The sequence below is a fragment of the Nerophis ophidion genome, linkage group LG12 (genome assembly GCF_033978795.1).
Source record: "Nerophis ophidion isolate RoL-2023_Sa linkage group LG12, RoL_Noph_v1.0, whole genome shotgun sequence".
NCBI classification, from domain to species: Eukaryota; Metazoa; Chordata; class Actinopteri; order Syngnathiformes; family Syngnathidae; genus Nerophis; species Nerophis ophidion.
In genome coordinates this window covers 65,064,643-65,087,627 of record NC_084622.1, presented here as the reverse complement: position 1 = coordinate 65,087,627, position 22,985 = coordinate 65,064,643, and the positions used below count along the sequence as shown (strand labels likewise).

At 44.0% G+C, this 22,985-nt stretch overlaps 1 protein-coding gene across 1 annotated transcript in view; it reads left to right on the top strand.

Moving 5' to 3' along the window:
• cdh13 (cadherin 13, H-cadherin (heart)) overlaps window positions 1-22,985 on the top strand; it is a 795,802-nt gene that overhangs the window by 605,791 nt on the left and 167,026 nt on the right. Inside the window, exons 10-11 of the mRNA XM_061917999.1 lie at window positions 14,162-14,344; window positions 14,412-14,665. Of these exons, the coding sequence (XP_061773983.1) occupies window positions 14,162-14,344; window positions 14,412-14,665 (437 nt within the window). The remainder of the gene's footprint in view (window positions 1-14,161; window positions 14,345-14,411; window positions 14,666-22,985) is intronic.

Sequence of the window (22,985 nt, the reverse complement as noted above, 5' to 3'; positions counted from 1 at the left end):
ATAGGCAGATAAGGGATTTTCCAGAATTATCCTAGTAAATGTGTCTAATAACATCTGAATCGCTCCCACTGCAATCGCCTCTTTTTGTAGTCCATCCATCCATCCATTTTCTACCGCTTATTCCCTTACGGGGTCGCAGGGGGCGCTGGCGCCTATCTCAGCTACAATCGGGCGGAAGGCGGGGTACACCCTGGACAAGTCGCCACCTCATCACAGGGCAACACAGATAGGCGGACAACATTCACACTCACATTCACACACTAGGGACCATTTAGTGTTGCCAATCAACCTATCCCCAGGTGTATGTCTTTGGAAGTGGGAGGAAGCCGGAGTACCCGGAGGGAACCCACGCAGTCACGGGGAGAACATGCAAACTCCACACAGAAAGATCCCGAGCCCGGATTTGAACCCAGGACTGCAGGACCTTCGTATTGTGAGGCAGACGCACCGTGAAGCCCCATTTTGTAGTCCTTCACTCTAAATTTCCTCATCCGCGAATCTTTCATCCTCGCTCTAATTAATGGGGAAATTGTCGCTTTCTCGGTCCGAATAGCTCTAGCTGTTGGTGGCCATGATTATCAACAATGTTCGGATGTGAGGAGCTCCACAACCCGTGACGTCACGCCCACATCGTCTGCTACTTCCGGTACAGGCAAGGCTTTTTTATTAGCGACCAAAAGTTGCGAACTTTATCGTGGATGTTCTCTACTAAATCCTTTCAGCAAAAATATGACAATATGGCGAAATGATGAAGTATGACACATAGAATGGACCTGCTATCTCCCTTTAAATAAGAACATCTCATTTCAGTAGGCCTTTAATGCACCCCCCCCCCCAGGATGTTTTCTCTAAAGCGCTGTTTGTCCTCCAAAGAATCATTTATTTTGTGAAAAAAGATGAGAAAAGGGAGAAATAAAATAATTAGTGAACATAGTGACGTGGAGCTAGAAGAAGGTGCCATTAAAATGTGTCAGTGCTCGGTGTGATGGCTGTCAGTCTCAATGTCACCAAGTACTTTTTTATTTGGACGTAAAATGCTGCTAAGTCGTCCGTCTGGCTGTCTGACAGCATCTCCCACTGTATCTCCTACCCGTGGCTCTTTCTGACAGAATTTGGAGACATGTAATGAAAAATGGTATTTGATGTTTCTTTTTAAACTCAAGGACATGGCGACCATTCCATATGGTATCAATGTTCTATCAGGAAGTTGGACACTCTGGATTCCTTACAATGTTCATGTTTTTATCAGGTCTGTTGTAGGGTTGTACGGTATTCTGGTACGTGTATGGCAGGGGTGCCCAAAGTGCGGCCCGGGGGCCATTAGCGGCCCGCAGCTAATTGTTTACCGGCCCCCCACACATTCTGGAAATGCTATCGCGAAAATAAAAAAGAACATTAAAAATATTGGAATGAGGTGAAATATATAGAGAAAAAGTTGCAATTTTGACACAAAGCTGCCATGCAGGCTGTTTTTTTTTTTTTTGTTTTGTCTTTATATTTTACCATGTAAAAACCATCTTTACCATGAATTGATTAATGTGGACCCCAATTTAAACAAGTTGAAAAACGTTACCATTTAGTGGTCAATTGTACGGAATATGTACTGTACTGTGCTATCTACTAATTACAAGTTTCAATCAATCAGTTTTTGATTTTGGATTTTTTTTTCCATTGCTGAAAAAAAAACTAATGACAAAATAATCCTTGCTATAATGAATTATTTTCAAAGCTCCAATTAGTTCAAATACTTCACTTAAAAATGTTTTGTGTGGTAAATATTGCATACATTGTGTAGTTGGCATCTAAAAACATAAACATTTTCTTTGACAAAAGAGCAAAAAACTAACAAAATAATAGTTCAAACGTAAAATCAACGGATGTATCGGAAGTTGATCTCGTAATGTAATTGTTGAAAGTAAAAAAACAAAAAAACAACAACCTTGCTTTCGGTCCCCTAGAGGGGGGGGGGGGGGGGGGGTACCTCACTGTTGTGCGGGTTCCACTGACCACCAAGGAAGGACATCTCTTTCGAGCAGGTTTGACTCTTGTTTATTTTGCAATAAAGCTTTGTCTTTAGGTCGGATTGCTTTTCAGCTGCTCTTCTCCACTGGTCTCTCACGGTCCGCTTTTCAGCCGCCGTCGTCGTCGTCCTCGTCTGCTCTTTGCTTTCGCTCCTCCTTCTGCCTCGTTGACCCCTCCTCCTCCCTTTTATACATAGTTAGGAGATATATTAATTGTGTCCCGGTGTGCGATCCACGCACCTGAACTTGATTGTGGCGTCGCTTCGAGCACGCCCCGCCTCGCCTTTCGCTCGCATCCTCCGCCTCCTTGCCGCCATCTTTGGCCGGGCTCCAGCGTGCCCTGCCGCTCCGTCGCACCGTCGGCTCCGCCTCTCCACACACATCTTAAATGCACAGGCACTGTACTGTGAGTGCCTTACACTTTTTACTCGACCTCTATACGTTTATTTTATATGCATTCATTTTTTTGGTGGATCTGCAACACCAACGCCTATCAGGCAAACAAATTGTCAAAGAAGTATGAATTAAAGAATCCGTACACAAAACACACGAGGTCATTTCCAAAATGCCGTTAGCGTCACTTGCTACGAGTGACAGATGTGCTATTCTCAAGCTTCGTATTCGTAAATGTCTTTTGTCAGAATCGGAAGGTGAGCAAAGTGTTTTCCTGACAGCATTCAAAAGAAGAATTGTCAAAACATGTCGTTTTCAGAGCTCTGCCGGCTGTCAGGCTCCTTTCGTACAGCTGTTCACTATTTTTACATCATCTTACACCCAAACGGAAGTCAAGTGCAAACATCAGTCATTGTTAACGGTTCTTTGAGTTACATGGTGACTCATCTAAATCTAAATACCCGTGTTTGGCGATGACTTTGTGTCAAAATTCTCTCTGTATGCACACAAGGCCCAGCAAGGGTTTCATTGTACCGCCAGATATTCATTCTGCTTTATTGGCAAACAGCAATTTATGATATTCCGACTCATGTGTGGTCACGTCTTAGAAGCTCTCGCTGAATGAGATGGAGTGTAACTTTTACAGGGATCGATCTGGGTCTTTGCATTTTGCTACGACTCACTATTGAGCTTGTGGAAAAAAAATGAAGTGCATTCCTAAAGTGAATGTGAAAACTGGGGGGAAATATATAGAAAGTCAATACGTCTAAAGACAACGCATAGACTGTGCCTTGACTCACTGTATGAGTGGAGCAAATAGTCAAACAGTTTAAGAACAACGTTTCTCAAAGTGCAATTGCAGGGAATTTAGGGATTTAAACATCTACGGTCCATAATATCATTAAAAGATTCAGAGAATCTGGAGAAATCACTCCAAGTAAGCAACATGGCCGGAAACCAACATTGAATGACCGTGACTTTCGATCCCTCAGACGGCACTGTATCAAAAACCGACATCAATCTCTAAAGGATATCACCACATGGGCTCAGGAACACTTCAGAAAACCACTGTCACTAAATACAGTTCGTCCCTACATCTGTAAGTGCACGTTAAAGCTCTAAAATGCAAAGCGAAAGCCATTTATCAACAACATCCAGAAACGCCGCCGGCTTCTTTGGGCCCGAGATTATCTAAGATGGACTGCTGCAAAGTGGAAAAGTGTTCTATGGTCTGACGAGTCTACATTTCAAATTGTTTTTGGAAATATTCGACATCGTGTCATCCGGACCAAAGGGGAAGCGAACTTTCCAGACTGTTATCGACGCAAAGTTGAAAAGCCAGCATCTGTGATGGTATGGGGGTGTATTAGTGCCCAAGGCATGGGTAACTTACACATGTGTGATGGTATGGGGGTGTATTAGTGAACAAGACATGGGTAACTTACACATGTGTGATGGTATGGGGGTGTATTAGTGCCCAAGGCATGGGTAACTTACACATGTGTGATGGTATGGGGGTGTATTAGTGCCCAAGACATGGGTAACTTACACATGTGTGATGGTATGGGGGTGTATTAGTGCCCAAGACATGGGTAACTTACACATGTGTGATGGTATGGGGGTGTATTAGTGCCCAAGACATGGGTAACTTACACATGTGTGATGGTATGGGGGTGTATTAGTGCCCAAGGCATGGGTAACTTACACATGTGTGATGGTATGGGGGTGTATTAGTGCCCAAGACATGGGTAACTTACACATGTGTGATGGTATGGGGGTGTATTAGTGAACAAGACATGGGTAACTTACACATGTGTGATGGTATGGGGGTGTATTAGTGCCCAAGGCATGGGTAACTTACACATGTGTGACGGTATGGGGGTGTATTAGTGCCCAAGACATGGGTAACTTACACATGTGTGATGGTATGGGGGTGCATTAGTGCCCAAGTCATGGGTAACTTACACATCTGTGAAGGCACCATTAATGCTGAAATGAACATACAGGTTTTGGAACAACATATGCTGCCATGTAAGCGCCGTCTTTTTCATGGACGCCCCTGCTTATTTCAGACAGACAATGCCAAGCCACATTCAGCAAGTGTTACAACAGCGTGGCTTCGTAGTAAAAGAGTGCGGGTATTTTCCTGGCCCGCCTTCAGTCCAGACCTGTCTCCCATCAAAAATGTGTGGTGCATTATGAAGCGTTGATTGATTGATTGATACTTTTATTAGTAGATTGCACTGTTCAGTACATATTCCGTACAATTGACCACTAAATGGTAACACCCGAATAAGTTTTTCAACTTGTTTAAGTCGGGGTCCACGTTAATCAATTCATGGTACAAATATATACTATCAACATAATACAGTCATCACACAAGTTAATCATCATAGTATGTACATTGAATTATTTACATTATTTACAACATACAAAATACAACAGCGGAGACCCCGGACCGTTGAAGGACTGAAGCTCTACATAAATCAAGAATGGGAAAGAATTACATTTCCAAAGCTTCAACAATTAGTTTCCTCAGTTCCCAAACGTTTATTGAGTGTTGTTAAAAGAAAAGGTGATGTAACACAGTGGTGAACATGCCCTTTCCCAACTACTTTGGCACGTGTTGCAGCCATGAAATTCTAAGTTAATTATTATTTGCAAAAAAAATTAAAAGTTAAGTTTATGAAATTGAACATCAAAAATGTTTTCTTTGTGCATTCAACTGAATATGGGTTGAAAATGATTTGCAAATCATTGTATTCTGTTTATATTTACATCTAACACGATTTCCCAACTCTTATGGAAACGGGTTTTTTTTAGATGTGTGTGTCCAAGTTAAAGGAAATGACAGGCTGTCTTCTTCGAATGGATTTATAACAACATTTGCAAGTCGGGTAATATTTGCTGTGGTCTGGAACAACATGGCCGACAAACAACGATCAGAAATGCAGCCACTATGACGTACAGATAATGTGTCATGGGTCCCGATACACCAGATCAAGGGAAAGACCAAGACCCATTTCCCCTGAACATGAGTGGTATGTGAGGGTGGACCTTGGCAGACAACTTCGGTTTCCTACAGAGATCACCACTACATCTCTTCGAGCCGACGTGGTCTGGTCCACCTCATCAAATTGTTGATTCCACTGGAGGAAGGGTTGAGGCTGCATTCGAGTGCAAGAAAAGCCAAACACACCGAGTTGGCCACTGAGTACAGAGAAGCCGGCTGGAAGACCAAGATCTCCTCAGCTTACACTGGGTCCCGATACACCAGATCACTTGAAAGTCGAAGACTCGTGTCCTCTGGCCATGAGTGGGATGTGAAGGTGGACTTAGGCAGACAACTTCGGTTTCCTACTGAGATTACCACTACATCTCTTCGAGCCGACGCTGTTGCCTGGTCCACCTCATCAAATTGTTGATTCCACAGGAGGAAGGGTTGAGGGTGCATTGGAGTGCAAGAAAAGCCAAACACACCGAGTTGGCCTCCGAGTACAGTGAAGCCGGCTGGAAGACCACTATCTCCTCAGCTGACACTGGGTCCCGATACACCAGATCAATTAAAAGTCCAAGACTCATGTCCCCTGACCATGAGTGGGATGTGAGGGTGGACTTGGCAGACAACTTCAGTTTCCTACAGAGATCACCACTACATCTCTTAGAGCCGAAGCTGTTGTCTGGTCCACCTCATCAAATTGTTGATTCCACAGGAGGAAGGGTTAAGAATGCATTGGAGTGCAAGAAAAGCCAAACACACCGAGTTGGCCTCCGAGTACAGTGAAGCCGGCTGGAAGACCCCAATCTCCTCAGCTGTCACTGGGTCCCGATACACCAGATCAAGGGAAAGACCAAGACTCATTTCTCCTGACCATTAGTGGGATGTGAGGGTGGACTTGGCAGACAACTTCGGTTTCCTACAGAGATCACCACTACATCTCTTCGAGCCGACGCTGTTGTCTGGTCCACCTCATCAAATTGTTGATTCCACAGGAGGAAGGGTTGAGGCTACATTCGAGTGCAAGAAAAGCCAAACACACCGAGTTGGCTTCCGAGTACAGTGAAGCCGGCTGGAAGACCAAGATCTCCTCAGCTGACACTGGGTCCCAATACACCAGATCAATATAAAGTCCAAGACTCATGTCCCCTGGCCATGAGTGGGATGTGAAGGCGGACCTTGGCAGACAACTTCGGTTTCCTACAGAGATCATCACTACATCTCTTCGAGCCGACGCTGTTGTCTGGTCCACCTCATCAAATTGTTGATTCCACAGGAGGAAGGGTTAATGCTGCATTCGAGTGCAAGAAAAGCCAAACACACCGGGTTGGCACTGAGTACAGAGAAGCCGGCTGGAAGACCACAATCTCCTCAGCTGACACTGGGTCCCGATACACCAGATCAAGGGAAAGACCAAGACTCATTTCCCCTGACCATGAGTGGGATGTGAAGGTGGACCTTGGCAGACAACTTCGGTTTCCTACAGAGATCACCACTACATCTCTTCGAGCCGACGCTGTTGTCTGGTCCACCTCATCAAATTGTTGATTCCACAGGAGAAAGGGTTGAGGGTGCATTTGTGTGCAAGAAAAGCCAAACACACCGAGTTGGCTTCAGAGTACAGTGAAGCCGGCTGGAAGACCAAGATCTCCTCAGCTGACACTGGGTCCCGATACACCAGATCAAGGGAAAGACCAAGACTCATTTCCCCTGACCATGAGTGGGATGTGAGGGTGGAGCTTGGCAGACAACTTCAGTTTCCTACAGAGATCACCACTACATCTCTTCGACCTGACGCCGGCTGGAAGACCACGATCTCCTCAGCTGACACTGGGTCCTGAGGCTTGTAAACCACATGCCTCTTGAGGAATGGAGGAGTGACATGAGGGAAGATAAAAGAGGGCAATAATAGAAAAGGGCAGCTTTTGGCTCTGGCTGAGGAGGACGGACAAGTGCTGGGGGAAGAACACCAGACCCCTAAATGGCCGCAGAGGGCAACGTCTATCAGCTAGGGAGTGAGAGGAAGATGTCCCGGTCACGGCTTTGCCACCGGAAAACATTCTAGGATGAAAGGGACAAAGCTTTGAGAATTTGTGGTTCCTGATTGATGATGAGGAGGTGCGGCAGGCTACCCAGCAAGAAATTTCACCTACCTGTATTTGTTCTAAGAATACTTAACAACATTGATTTAAGTTTAAAGAACTATCAATAGAATACAGTTCATTTGCAGAACTAATAACACTTCTCCATTTTTTTCAAAAGTCACTTTTTATCTCCACATGTAGAAGTTGGCAACACTGACTACACCAAGAGCTACTAGAACGCACTCATACATGAAAGGGAAATGCTGAGAGATAACCATTCGCTCAAAAGATTTAACTTATCCCCCGCAATTTCCATAACTGACCTGCACTTTGCTTGTTAGACATTCTGTCCTTGCCTCCCTCTGGAGCTCCGTAAAGTAGTTAACTGTTTCCCTCCAGTCTTTCAGGTGACTGGTTGCTCTGTGTTCCACGGGACCTTATCAGCATCAGGGCACGGGCAGAGTGGCCACATCACTGACAACACTTCCTCTAACCGCATGAGCGCCCCACATGATTAAACCCAATCTCGACAGCTAGCAGTGTGTTTGTTTTTTGGGGAGGTTTTTCCAATATTGGTCGAGAGGATGTTAGGTTTGTAAAGATTCTAGCAAAAAACATATGTCTTTGAGTGTGTTGCCTTTCTATGACCCTCAAAATGCTCTTTGTTGCGGCTTTGTTATTCACTTCTGCAGGTTTGCAAGGCAAAAAGTACCAATGCAATCCATCTGCTACAAACATGGCCTATTTCTTGAAGGAACATTGTGCTTCTCTCCACTGGGCATTCAGTGACTGAATGGTTTTAAGTGCTTTAAACAAGCATCGGATAAATAAAGGAAAAGATAAAGACAAAATCAATGTTTGTCTCTCCCCAGACAAATGAATGGTTTTCAGTAGTGTGTAGCTTTAAGAAGGTAATCTGTGAAACAACAATACCGTGGGCTGACAAGAGATGCATTAATCTAGAGCGGGCCTGGGCTGCTGCTAAGTAGGGTGCTTTGGCGTTTGAAAGATTACACTGTAAGCCTTGACACTATAATGCTGCTGGCACAAACAAACACCCACAGAGAAAGACCTTTACCTGGCCGGAACTTTCCGCCATGTACTTTTTTTCCCGGACTTTTGTTGGCAGACTGCTTTGCTCTTTAATTAATTGGATTCCTTCGACAAGCACGATCAGTGTGGGTGTTTTGATTGACAGTGGAAAATGAATGAGTAGCATTGGAAGGAATTTGCGATGAAGGACAAGTGTGTTTCCACTCTTTATGTGTGTTGATGCATTTATAAGTGAGTGATGAAATGAAGGCAAAATTGTAAACAACAACAATGGAACTGAGGACACAAAAGGAAAAGACGACGTCCTGGTTAATGGAAAGTGAGAGATCCAGCATAACTGTGTTTCCATTGCAGTTTTCCAAAAATTTCGACAAAATACATTTGCGACTTGTAGGTGTTTCCATGAAAGGTTGTTTTTGCAACACGACCCATATTTCTCGTGAAAATCTCAAATCGTAAAACTCCACTTTTAAGAAAATGGACGCTTTGCGATTCCATGGTTTTGGAGCTGTGAGTACAATCGCAGCCACTGGTGTCGCCGTGATTGTCCACAGAAGACGAAGGCAGCGGGTGATCGCTCAAAGGCAATGTCCTTATGTATGGCAGCGGCCACAAATATAGCCTAATGCACCTCTCAAAAATTCGGAGTTTGAGCTGTTATTGGTCGGCTTTTGAAGAGGATGTTTCCGAGCACAGGAACGCCGACCTTGTGCTTTAAATGCATGAATTGCAACGGTAATTTAAACATCTGCAGGAAAACTGATATTATGTACTTTATATCTGGGTGCACTCTAAAAACAATAACCGAATGTGTTGTTTTTCTCAATTTGTTGTTGATGTGTCCAAAAAAAGTCACAAAGTAGTTGTCCGGCACTCTTTTTAACTTTTATTGCCAAACATCAGTAAGACATGACCATACACAGTTACACCAGCATGTCCTTAAAATACTTATTCAACAGTTTTGTTTATTTACAATTACATAGATCTGTAATCCCGTGTCCCGAACGGCCGAATAGTTTTGCAACTAATCTCTGCAGACTGGTTCAGAAGTTGTATCTTCACGAAAAAAGTTTCCTCTGGTTTAATAGTAAAACGTCTATTAAAAGTAAACTATTCTTTCTTAATGATTAGTTCAAGTGCAAACAAAGGTGTTGTGCTTGTCGAATGTTGTCACTCCTCACAAGGTTTTTTTCTATAAAATTGGATACCTTTTTTAAAGCCCTTACATGCATGAAAAGTCCCGATATTGTGCGCGTCAGGTATTGCAAACAATTTTATATTTCTCGAAAATTAAATTTCAAAACTGGCTCTCTAGCGCAACCTTTAAAATGAGAAAAGATGAGGCCAACCTACTGCAGGAGGCATGTATCATGATTTAAAGTGTCAGGAAAACCAACAGAAAATCGTCCATCTTGGTTTCCGTCTTCCATTTTTCAGTAAAAAAAAAAACGGGGCCGTACTTTAATGGACTCCTCCTCATGACCGGGACCAAATAAAAGAACAGATACTACAAATACGGGCGATGATAAATTGCAAATAAATTTTGCCTATATAAAATATGTGCGTGGTATGGCGCCAAACTTTGCTCCGATGGTTTCTGGACATTTTTTTACGTTAAAAAGGGGGTAGTATGTTAACAAAATCCTCCTAGGGACTTTGGCCAAATGACTCGTGGTTAAAATTATAGATACTACACTATACTTGATGATAAATTGCGGGAAAAAAAAAGTTTGCCTACGCCGTAAAATGTGGGTGCGGCATGGCGCCCCACATTTTCCCAGATGATTCGCCACAAAACACGAAACGTTTATAACTCGGCCCCACACATTCAAATCTTGATCGTATGTGTTTGAAATGATGATAATGATGATGATGATGATGATGATGATGATGATGATGATGACACCCCGAAATGCCCGATGGATCACTACCTGTTCCTACTGTGGAGAATGCATATATGTTTAAGAGTTCTTTCTTTGTTCATAGTCATGTTTGGAGCAGCTAGAACTTTTTCAGGTATTCTCTGTATACCGGTTTCTCTTTGTCTACAGAGGTCTGTGTAGTGTTTTAGACATTGGAATGTGAAAAGGATACACCCCCCTCCTTATCTTATCAGTGTTGGGGATTCCTTTTTGGGGGGACTGCTTTCCGATTCAAGAAATAGTTTCTTTCCGTTTGAATGTTAGACCATGACAGTATGACTGTATTAATGTGGGCTGGTCTCCTGAAGCTTCGGTAAAACTTGATGTTATTACTATCCTGTCTTGATGTTCCTTCTAACTCAGCATAAATGTCATCTAAAGAACTTGGGATTGACCAGTGACTTTAATTCCCTGAGAGGGAACTCGGGGCAAACGCAACACTACCCACTCAAAGTGGGTGGAGCCTAGCGGCAAAACCTGCCCCACGCCATCGCCAATCTAACGGTCCTTTTTGCGTTTAAGCTGTTCAGAGGCAGAAACTAAACTGACAGATGGCTGTGGTATAGCCCTAAATTTTGCTCTAATGGTTTCCAGCAGCCCCCACGACCCCGAGAAGGACAAGCGGTAGAAAATGAATGTATGGATGGATGGTTTTAGACCATTTTTCGGTAAAAAAAAAAGGGAACTCCTCCTTGGAACTTCGGCCAAATGAAATGTGGTTGCGATTACAGAAATCTACACATATAGGTGATGATAAATTGTGAAAAGGCAGATGGGCGACAATTAATTGCTAACTAATCTAGCCAATGCCTTAAAATGTGGGCGGAGTCTTTGAGACTCGCCAAACGACACAAACACTTGAAAAACTTGGCTCCACGAGGTCATATATTTATTACATTTGGGGTGCATGACAGAAGATGACACCCTGAAGGGCCAATGATCGTAGCAAGTCGTAGTGGGCGGAGCCTGGCGGTGAATTCTGTTCCACGCCATCAGCCATCAAACTGTCAATACTTCACTCGGATGTCCTTAACTTAAATGAAGGTTAAATGTTGATGTTTGATCATGGCGACATCTTGATATCGACTGTCAGAGCCTGTGAGACTCGCCAACCAACAGAAAACTTGAATAACTCAGCTTCACGTCAGAAATTGATTATATTTGGTGTGTCGGATGATCGTACCAATTCGTAGTGGGCGTAGCCTAGCGGTGAACTGTGTTCCACGCCATCAGCCATCAAACTGTCGATACTTCACTCCGGATGATTGGATCTCCTTAACTAGTATAAAGGTTAAATGTCAATGTCCGCTGATGGATACACGTTGGTATCGACTCACATGGCGCCATGTGGGCGGAGCTTTTGACACCGGCCAGAAAACACAGAACTTGAAGTCAGACCGTGAATCACTTTAATGTTCACACAAGGCACTTTGAACGGACTGATTATGTTAAGCATGATGATCGACAACATGTGGATGGGCGAACCAAGGCAGGGGAAAACCTTCTCGCCTTAAAATATAAAACTGTCTTGACTTCTTGTAAGAGGATCAGAGTCGTCCAGACTTGCCATTTTATTTTTAACTAAGGATACCGGCGTCTAAGAGGCGACGGCCCTTTTAACGCTACTTGAAGCTTACATTTTGTGTGCATCCTATATCTGTCCTAAATGCATGAATGTTAAAAAGCACCACTTGTATGGCTATACTCGACCTCTTGGAAAAGGTCAATGACTGTATTGAAGAAGGAAAATGTGGTATTGGCATTTTTTGGATGTGTCCAAGGCATTTGACACAATAGACTTTGAGATCTTATTATACAAGCTATATCACTGTTGTGTCAGAGGGGTACCTCTTGATTGGTTCCGTTCTTACCTTTACGGAAGACAACAATGTGATCACAACTCACCCTGTATGACCATAAATTATGGGGTTCCCCAGGGATCCATCTTGGGGCATCTCCTTTTTATCCTATACATAAATGATTTTGTAAACTCCTCCGAAACTTTTCATAAAATAATTTTTGCTGATGATACAAATGTTTACCTCACACAGGAGCCTACACCATCTACAAGAAACTGTCAATTCAGAGCTTGTGAAAGTGGATTCCTGGTTCAAATGCAATAAGCTCTCACTTAATGTAAATAAAACAAATAGTGTTTTATTTTGTTCTAATAAAAACCGGACAAATACTGAGCACTGCCATATCAACATCAAAGGGCAGGAAATACGGAGAGTATACTCCACAAAATTCCTGGGGGTCATCATTGACGAATACCTCAATTTCAAATGTCACATTAGCCATCTTTTAAACAAATTATCCAAATATTTTGGCCTGTTTTTTCACCTTTGTCATTATCTTCCTCTTTATGCTTTTCTTACCTTATACAAAACTCTCTTTGAAGCACATCTGAACTACTGTAATATCATCTGGTGTAACACCTTCCCTACTTACCTTCACAAATTAGGATCCATGCAAAAGAAAATTATACGGGCCCTGTCATGGTCCAAGTTTAATGCCCCCACTCCTCATCTATTTCATAAATATCATCTCTTAAGACTGACAGAGTTCAATATTTGTCAAAATGCTTGTTTAACCTATCAAGTCATTTACAGGCTGAATCTTAGGCTCTGTAGCTTGGTTGCTATCTACCATCCCCAGCATGCCCACAACACTCCTAACTTAGATCTGATAACAGGTAAACATGGTTTACTGGCTTGTACCGCTCACAGTGTTGTATGCAGGGGACCAAAGATTTGGAACCAGCTTAATGAGAGCCTCAAGATGCTGTATCCATTCTCTAACTTAAAAAAGAAACTGAAAAGTTACATATTAACCACCTATATTTAATGCCTCATGTGAGGTAGTCTACTGTTGGGTTTTGCATGGTTGTATGTATGTATGTATGTATGTATGTATGTATGTATGTATGGATGTATGGATGTATGGATGTATGGATGGATGGATGGATGGATGGATGGATGGATGGATGGATGGATGGATGGATGTATGTATGTATGTATGTATGTATGTGTATGCTTGCTTGCTTGCTTTGGTACTACTATCTTGTGTTTATTATATAGCGTTGTTGTTGTTTTGTTTTTATTTTGTGTTGTTGTGCTTGCTACCATGTTTTCATCTTTCCATATATATACTGTCCTTTGGACCCCCTGTCAAAAGCTTCTTCTAGCTTATTTGGGGGACCCTTTCACGTACCAACATCTATAAATGATGACATTTCACCACTACTGTAATTGTTATATGGTATTGTGAATAAACTTGAATTAGGGCTATTTGATTGTGATCATTGATTGCGAATAATTGGAGTTTGATCACGGTGATCTGAGCCGAGGATGTCGTTGTGGCTTGTGCAGCCCTTTGAGATGCTCGTGATTTATGCCGATTTACAGTAAGTAAACATTGATTGATTGATTGATTGATAGAATATTTCCCACGATCAAACATGGCGGCAATGTCTGTTGAAAATGAGTGCAGTAGTAAACAGTAGGCAAGCAACAATGCTTGGTATAAACCTGCCTAATACAATCCACCTTTATTGATCGTCATCCTGTGTGTGCCTTTGGGTATGTTTGTGTGAAAATCTCGTTCCACCGTCGCGAAAGTCAGTCTACTCATGACGTAATGCGATTTTTTTTTAGTCTCTTAATATATATTGTGTGTTTGTCTCTGCAGTTTGAAGCCTACGTATATGAGGGCTCGACTGGTGTGGTGGTTAACCTGACAGTAGATGACAGAGATGACCCCGCCACGGGGGCATGGCGAGCCCTCTACTCCATAATCAACGGAGATCCCACACGCAGCTTTGAGATCCAAACCAACCCAGACAATAATGAGGGAATGCTGTCCGTTATCAAGGTAGATGTATTTTGTCTGAAAAATATTCTTCGTTTCTTGGGTTTGACTCGTACTTTTATTTGTTAAGGGTCTGGACTATGAAGGCACTGCATTCCACAAGATCTTCATCAAAGTGGAAAATGAGGACCCTCTGGTTCCCGATGTTGGCTACGGCCCCAGCTCCACAGCAACCGTCCAAGTCCGAGTTTTGGATATTAATGAAGGACCGGTCTTCTTCCCCGACCCGCTGTTTGTCACCAGGATGGAAAACATTCCAGTCGAGAGTTTTGTAGCCTCCCTCAATGCCACAGACCCGGACACATTACAGCTGCAGAGCGTCAGGTAAGGACTTTAAAGTGATATCAATAATAATTGTACCATCTCTTCTTGATGCTAGGGGTGTCCAAAGTGTGGCCAGAGACCAATTTGTGGTTGGGGTTGGGGGGTGTACTTATATTATGTATATATTTGATTTGATTTGATGTTTTTGGACATGACTACTTTTGTAGTTTTGAAGCATTGCATGATGGGAATCCGGATGTTGTGTGTCAGTGTATTAACGTGGCGGCTGAAAAATAGCTCAGGGTTATAGATAAACCTATGGATAACAGAGACATATAATAGTCTCCTTTTCAGGTTGTAGGGACGCTAAAGACAGTGCCTTTAAGGCACGCCCCTAATATCAATCAATCAATCAATCAATCAATCAATCAATCAATCAATGTTTATTTATATAGCCCTAAATCACAAATGTCTCAAAGGACTGCACAAACCATTACAACTACGACATCCTCGGAAGAACCCACAAAAGGGCAAGGAAAACTCACACCCAGTGGGCAGGGAGAATTCACATCCAGTGGGACGCCAGTGACAATGCTGACTATGGGAAACCTTGGAGAGGACCTCAGAAGTGGGCAACCCCCCCTCTAGGGGACCGAAAGCAATGGATGTCGAGCGGGTCTAACATGATACTGTGAAAATTCAATCCATAGTGGCTCCACCACAGCAGCGAGAGTCCCGTCCACAGGAAACCATCCCAAGCGGAGGCGGATCAGCAGCGTAGAGATGTCCCCAACCGATACACAGGCGAGCGGTCCATCCTGGGTCTCGACTCTGGACAGCCAGTACTTCATCCATGGTCATCGGACCGGACCCCCTCCACAAGGGATGGGGGGACATAGGAGAAAAAAGAAAAGTGGCAGATCAACTGGTCTAAAAAGGAGGTCTATTTAAAGGCTAGAGTATACAGATGAGTTTTAAGGTGAGACTTAAATGCTTCTACTGAGGTGGCATCTCGAACTGTTACCGGGAGGGCATTCCAGAGTACTGGAGCCCGAACGGAAAACGCTCTATAGCCCGCAGACTTTTTTTGGGCTTTAGGAATCACTAATAAGCCGGAGTCTTTTGAAGGCAGATTTCTTGCCGGGACATATGGTACAATACAATCGGCAAGATAGGATGGAGCTAGACCGTGTAGTATTTTATACGTAAGTAGTAAAACCTTAAAGTCACATCTTAAGTGTAAGTGTAATATTGTTGTCCGGGTAGAAATCGGGAGAAATTCGGGAGAATGGTTGCCCCGGGAGATTTTCGCGAGGGGCACTGAAATTTGGGAGTCTCTATGGTTATTGACCTCGTCAACATAGCACATTGCTTTGTTAGTTGAATAAACTTTCAACTGGTACAGATAGAAACGCTGTGTACTTTTTCCTCAATAATATATATTTATTCCCCCAAAGAACGCCACACAATGCGAGCTACTCTTCATTGGTTTTCATTGGCTTTTTGGCCCAATTTCTGCTTAATTCGATCCTCTTTTTCCGCCACTGTAGTTATATTACAATTACAAATAGAGTTAACCAAACACAGGGGTATGATAATGACCCGAGACAATAAAACCACTCGGTTGTGACTTTACTGCTCAAATAATTGAGGCGGCTTTATGTGCTGTGAAATATAGATGGTGTCTGTATCAAACGCAACATCATGCAAAGTTTTCTCAGGAGACGTTTTTTTAGCGATGTGAGGGGGTTGGCGTACCTGAAGGTGTGATGGATGACAGGGCGCTGTAAAGTCTAAATAGCGCAATACATGGCTTTGAACTTAAATTTGGATCAGTGATACCAACTTTCAGAGTTGGTTTTCTGCTCATTTCCTATGAAACTGTCAAGAAGGGGGGGGGGTCGTTCTCCCAGGAAGGAAGACGGACTACTCGGGACATGGCGTGTTGGTAAAAACTTAATTTAATTTTAGCTAAAAAAAAAAGATACAAACAAAAAGCGCTCACAGGGGAGGCACAACTTGGAACAAAACTAACGCATAAACAAACTATGAACATAAACAAAACTTACCCGGCATGGCATGAAGCAGGAAACTATGGCAAGGCATGAATAAAGTCAGCACAGAGCAAGAAAAGATCGCAATGACGCCAGGACGACCAACAGAAAACGACAGGCTTAAATAGTGATGTGGTGATTGAAAGCAGGTGCATGAGTTGTGAGGACAGGTGAACTGATTGGTTGTCATCGTGACAAAACAGGGAGTCAAAAAACAGGAGTCCAAAGGTCAAACAGCACATGGCCAAACATAAACATGATCAACAGACATGACAGAAACCTTTTAAGAAGCAGTTGAAAGGGAACATGTTGTCAGCAGAAACATTATGTGAATTATATTCATATAGCGCTTTTCTCTAGTGACTCAAAGCGCTTGATATAGTGGTGCTGGGAGCAGGTAGGTCAAGTGTCTTGCCCAAGGACACAACGGCAGTTACTCGGATGGCGGAAGCGGGAGTCGAACCTGCAACCCTCAAGTTGCTGGCACGGCCACTCTGCCAACCGAGCTATGCCGTTATGGTTGTGCTTGGATGGTTATTGACAGCAGCAACAGCTTGGATCGAGGGTCAGCAACCCGCGGCTCTTTAGTGCCACCTAAGCATTTTTAAAAAAGGATTAAAAAATGGATAAATATGTTCTTTTGTTTTAGCTTGTTTTTTGTTTGAAGACAAACATGACACAAACCTTCCCAATGGTTCGAAACATGTTTGTGTGAATGCTTCACTGAAGAGAGTATTTGGTGAACGTTGTTTTGGCCTACTAATTTCGTCGGGTCTTGAACTCACCATGGACTGTGACGCAACAGCTTGCTTACCTGTAACAACATCTTTGTCTCATTTTGTCCACCAAACATTTTATGCTGTGCGTGAAAGCAAAAATGTTTTCTTTGTTGATGTTATTGACACGTTGGAGTGCTAATCAAGCATATTTGGTCAGTGCATGACTGCAAGCTAATCAATGCTAACGTGCTATTTAGGCATCATCATGCCTCATTTGCAGGTATACTTGAGCGCATTTAATATCCTTTACTTTTATCCTCTTTGTATATAATTTATATTTGCATGTCTTAAGATACACTATGGGGATGGAGTGGCGCGGTTGGGAGAGTGGCTGTGCCAGCAACCTGAGGGTTCCTGGTTCAATCTCCACCTTCTACCTTCCTAGTCACGTCCGTTGAGCAAGACACTTCACCCTTGCTCCTGATGGCACCTGGTTAGCGCCTTGCATGGCAGCTCCCGCCATCAGTGTGTGAATGTGTGTGTGAATGGGTGAATGTAGAAATAGTGCATTATACAAGTGTAACCCATTTACCATTATCTGCATGTAATATTGGCTGCATTTCAGATGATTGTTGGTGTGAGCAATGTTGTTCCAGACCACAGCAAACATTACCTTGCCTGCCAAAGATTGTAATAATTCTATTAGAAGAAGACCGCCTGCCGTTTCCTTTAACTTGGACACACACGTCTATACCTTTACCTTTGGCCATTAAACGCGAGTGATTTCCAGGAGTTATCTCACCTTCTGAGTAGCCTCTCATTTAGAAATGTTTTCCAATGTTGTGAAAAATATAACAATTCAACATTTCTGTCAACAAAGATTTGCTTCAGCCTGCGACACATAGTCAATTTTGATAGTAGGCTAGTATAGCTAATATAGACAATTGACTTACATACAGCTTTTCATTGTTTGCAGCTCCAGACCGACTTGTTTTTTTGTTCCAATATGGCTCTTTCAACGACCCCTGGCCTGGACCAAATACATCGATCAATCAATCAATGATTATTTATATAGCCCTAAATCACTAGTGTCTCAAAGGGCTGCACAAACCACGACACAAACCACAAAGACATCCTCGGTAGGCCCACATAAGGGCAAGGAAAACTCACACCCAGTGGGACGTCGGTGACAATGATGACTATGAGAAACCTTGGAGAGGACCACATATGTGGGCAACAGCCGACCCCCTCCCCATACTGCCTAGGGCAAGGGTGTCAAACTCAAATACAGAGTGGGCCAAAATTTAAAACTGAACAAAGCCCGAGCCATAGGTTCCCTACCCCTGGTCTAGAGTATAAAAATGAGTTTTAAGGTGAGACTTAAATGCTTCTACTGAGGTAGCATCTCGAACTGTTACCGGGAGGGCATTCCAGAGTACTGGAGCCCGAACGGAAAACGCTCTATAGCCCGCAGACTTTTTTTGGGCTCTAGGAATCACTAATAAGCCGGAGTCCTTTGAACGCGGATTTCTTGCCGGGACATATGGTACAATACAATCGGCAAGATAGGATGGAACTAGACCGTGTAGTATTTTATACGTAAGTAGTAAAACCTTAAATTAAATAAATACATGGGGGAAGTCTGAGTCCATGGTTCTCACCCGGAAAAGGGTGGAATGCCATCTCCGGGTTGGGGAGGAGACCCTGCCCTAAGTGGAGGAGTTCAAGTACCTAGGAGTCTTGTTCACGAGTGGGGGAAGAGTGGATGGTGAGATCGACAGGCGGCTCGGTGCGGCGTCTTCAGTAATGCGGACGTTGTACCGATCCGTTGTGGTGAAGAAGGAGCTGAGCCGGCAGGCAAAGCTCTCAATTTACCGGTCGATCTACGTTCCCATCCTCACCTATGGTCATGAGCTTTGGGTCATGACCGAAAGGATAAGATCACGGGTACAAGCGGCCCAAATGAGTTTGGGTCTCTCCCTTAGAGATAGGGTGAGAAGCTCTGCCATCCGGGAGGAACTCAAAGTAAAGCCGCTGCTCCTCCACATGGAGAGGAGCCAGATGAGGTGGTTCGGGCATCTGGTCAGGATGCCACCCGAACGCCTCCATAGGGAGGTTTTTCGGGCACGTCCGACCGGTAGGAGGCCACGGGGAAGACCCAGGACACGTTGGGAAGACTATGTCTCCCGGCTGGCCTGGGAACGCCTCGGGATCCCCCGGGAAGACCTGGACCAAGTGGCTGGGGAGAGGGAAGTCTGGGCTTCCCTGCTTAGGCTGTTGCCCCCGCGACCCGACCTCGGATAAGCGGAAGAAGATGGATGGGGGAAGTGTGAAGCTAAACTTTTACCTGAAATGCATTTAAAACGTTAGACTGCTGGTATCAAAACATGGTCTGTGTGTGAAGTCGCTGGGGTGCGTTTAGGTTATGCATTCCCGCAACTTTTTCTTCGTCCAACCGCCTCACTCTGCTCTTTCGTCTGTGGAAATGCATTCCGGTATTTCACTTATAAGCCTCCTGCTTGTAGTGTCTCCCCACTCCCTGACATTTCGCTTGTACCACTGACTTTGGCACGCCAGAGCTGTGACCTGCAGACGGGTTGAGGACGCCGAGAGAGGAGGACCAATGGACGTTTGTGGTAGTTGGGAAGGAGGGATCGTGCGCCGCATGAAATAGCGAGGGGGGAAAAAGTGGAGTTTCGCTCGTAACTCTGCTGCTGTGTATGCCTCTGCATAAATGTGCAGGTGTGTTTGCTTGTGTTTGTGTGCATGCCCTGGGATGTGCAGGTTAAATGCATTTGACGCGGAACTCAATCCGTCTGAGCCTCGGATCTGAGCCCGTGGCATTTGGGAGGCAAAGCACGCACAGGTGGGATTTTATGTGTATATTTTTCAGATAAAGAGTATCTTATTGAACTTGGCCCACAACTAAGGGCTAATTTACTAAAACATGCAGGAACACAAAGCTGATCTACCAACCCCGTTTCCATATGAGTTGGGGAATTGTGTTAGATGTAAATATAAACAGAATACAATGATTTGCAAATCCTTTTCAACTCATATTCAGTTGAATATGCTACAAAGACAACATATTTGATGTTCAAACTCATACATTTTATTTAGTTTTTGCAAATAATAATTACCTTAGAATTTCATGGCTGCAACACGTGCCAAAGTAGTTGGGAAAGGGCATGTTCACCACTGTGTTACATCACCTTTTCTTTTAACAACACTCAAACGTTTGGGAACTGAGGAAACTAATTGTTGAAGCTTTGAAAGTGGAATTCTTTTCCATTCTTGTTTTATGTAGAGCTTCAGTCCTTCAACAGTCCGGGGTCTCGGCTATGGTATTTTACACTTCATAATGCGCCACACATTTTCCATGGGAGACAGGTCTGGACTGCAGGCGGGCCAGGAGAGTAAATAAATAAATAAATAATAAATGGGTTGTACTTGTATAGCACTTTTCTACCTTCAAGGTACTCAAAGCGCTTTGACACTACTTCCACATTTTCCCATTCACACACACATTCACACACTGATGGAGGGAGCTGCCATGCAAGGCGCCAACCAGCACCCATCAGGAGCAAGGGTGAAGTGTCTTGCTCAGGACACAACGGACGTGACGAGGTTGGTACTAGGTGGGATTTGAACCAGGGACCCTCGGGTTGCGCACGGCCACTCTTCCACTGCGCCACGCCGTCCCATAGTACCCGCACTCTTTTACTATGAAGCCACGCTGTTGTAACACGGGGCTTGGCATTGTCTTGCTGAAATAAGCAGGGGCGTCCATGATAACGTTGCTTGGATGACAACACATGTTGCTCCAAAACCTGTATGTACCTTTCAGCATTAATGGTGCCTTCACAGATGTGTAAGTTACAGGGTTTTATATTGTAGCCTCCTGTCAGACTTAGTGCTGCAAGGGATTCCGGGTATTTCTCCCGTCAAAAGGTAAAACCTTGTAACTCACTTCTAGCTGATTTTGAGAAAACAAAGGAAAACAAATCTATCTCGATGCTGTCTTACAAAGATCTACAAAGTCATCAAACGTATAGATGTTTTCTTGAGCTTTCATTTTCTTGCCGATTGAGCCATGGATTGAGTCTGCTCTAATGAACATGTGCCCTTTCTCTAGAAATTTTATCACAATCTTAAGTGGGCCCCATTCTGTGTTTGCACATTGGGCAAGAGCCGTGTACAGCGTCCAGTTTTTATTTTGACCTCCACAGTTCTCCGCCCAAAAGAGTATGCAAGGGGAAGAATCAAGAAGGATACATTTAATGAAGGTGCTTGCAACGTCCTGGGCCAATCTTCCAAATATCCCCTCCTGCCATAATATCACATAATCAGCTTGAGCGTCGGCCCCCATTCCTGCAAATGTCTCATTAAAGACAATAAGGCGACTGACAAAGAAGCTCCGATTGGTCCCTTGAGATACTAGGTTTTTCTGTTGTATCAACGCAGTGTAGTAGTTGCTAGGTCCTGCCATGCGCGTAACAGCTTACTTACGGAACAAATTACAATATCGCATAGACTAATGTAAAACATATCACCTAGGAACTCCAAAATTATTATCAGCTCAGTTCTGACCAAAATTGAGTTACTGGGTTTTGCCTTTGGACGGGAGATTTGTTCTGTTGTGTTTATGTTGTGTTACGGTGCAGATGTTCTCCCGAAATGTGGATTGGATCCACAGTGTGGCGCATATTTGTAACAGTGTTAAAGTTGTTTATACGGCCACCCTCAGTGTGACCTGTATGGCTGTTGACCAAGTATGCATGGCATTCACTCATGTATGTGTGTGTGTAAAATCTGCATATATTTTGTGATTGTGTCAGAGCGCTGTTTGTATGGAGGAAAAGCGAACGTGACGACAAGTTGTAGAGGACGCTAAAGGCAGTGGCTTTAAGACACGCCCCCAATATTGTTGCCCGGGTGGAAATCGGGAAAAATTCGGGAGAATGCTTGACCAGGGAGATTATCGGGAGGGGCACTGAAATTCGGGAGTCTCCCAGGAAAACCTTGAGGGTTAACAAGTATGTAAATGCGTGCAAAGTGGATTGCGTCTGTTAGGTGAGCAGAATAAGGCGTGCAGTCCGTTTTGCGTCCTTGTCTTCGTCAATATGCTAATTATATGCTGATCATCAAAACGCCAACATTACTGGGAGAAGCTGATGCAAAAAGAATTATTCAGCATGCACAATGTGATGCATAATGTGTGGAGTTTGCATGTTCTCCCCGTGAATGCGTGGGTTCCCTCCGGGTACTCCGGCTTCCTCCCACTTCCAAAGACATGCACCTGGGGATAGGCCCCTCCCACCTCCAAAGACATGCACCTGGGGATAGGCCCCTCCCACCTCCAAAGACATGCACCTGGGGATAGGCCCCTCCCACCTCCAAAGACATGCACCTGGGGATAGGCCCCTCCCACCTCTAAAGACATGCACCTGGGCATAGGCCCCTCCCACCTCCAAAGACATGCACCTGGGGATAGGCCCCTCCCACCTCCAAAGACATGCACCTGGGGATAGGCCCCTCCCACCTCCAAAGACATGCACCTGGGGATAGGCCCCTCCCACCTCTAAAGACATGCACCTGGGGATAGGC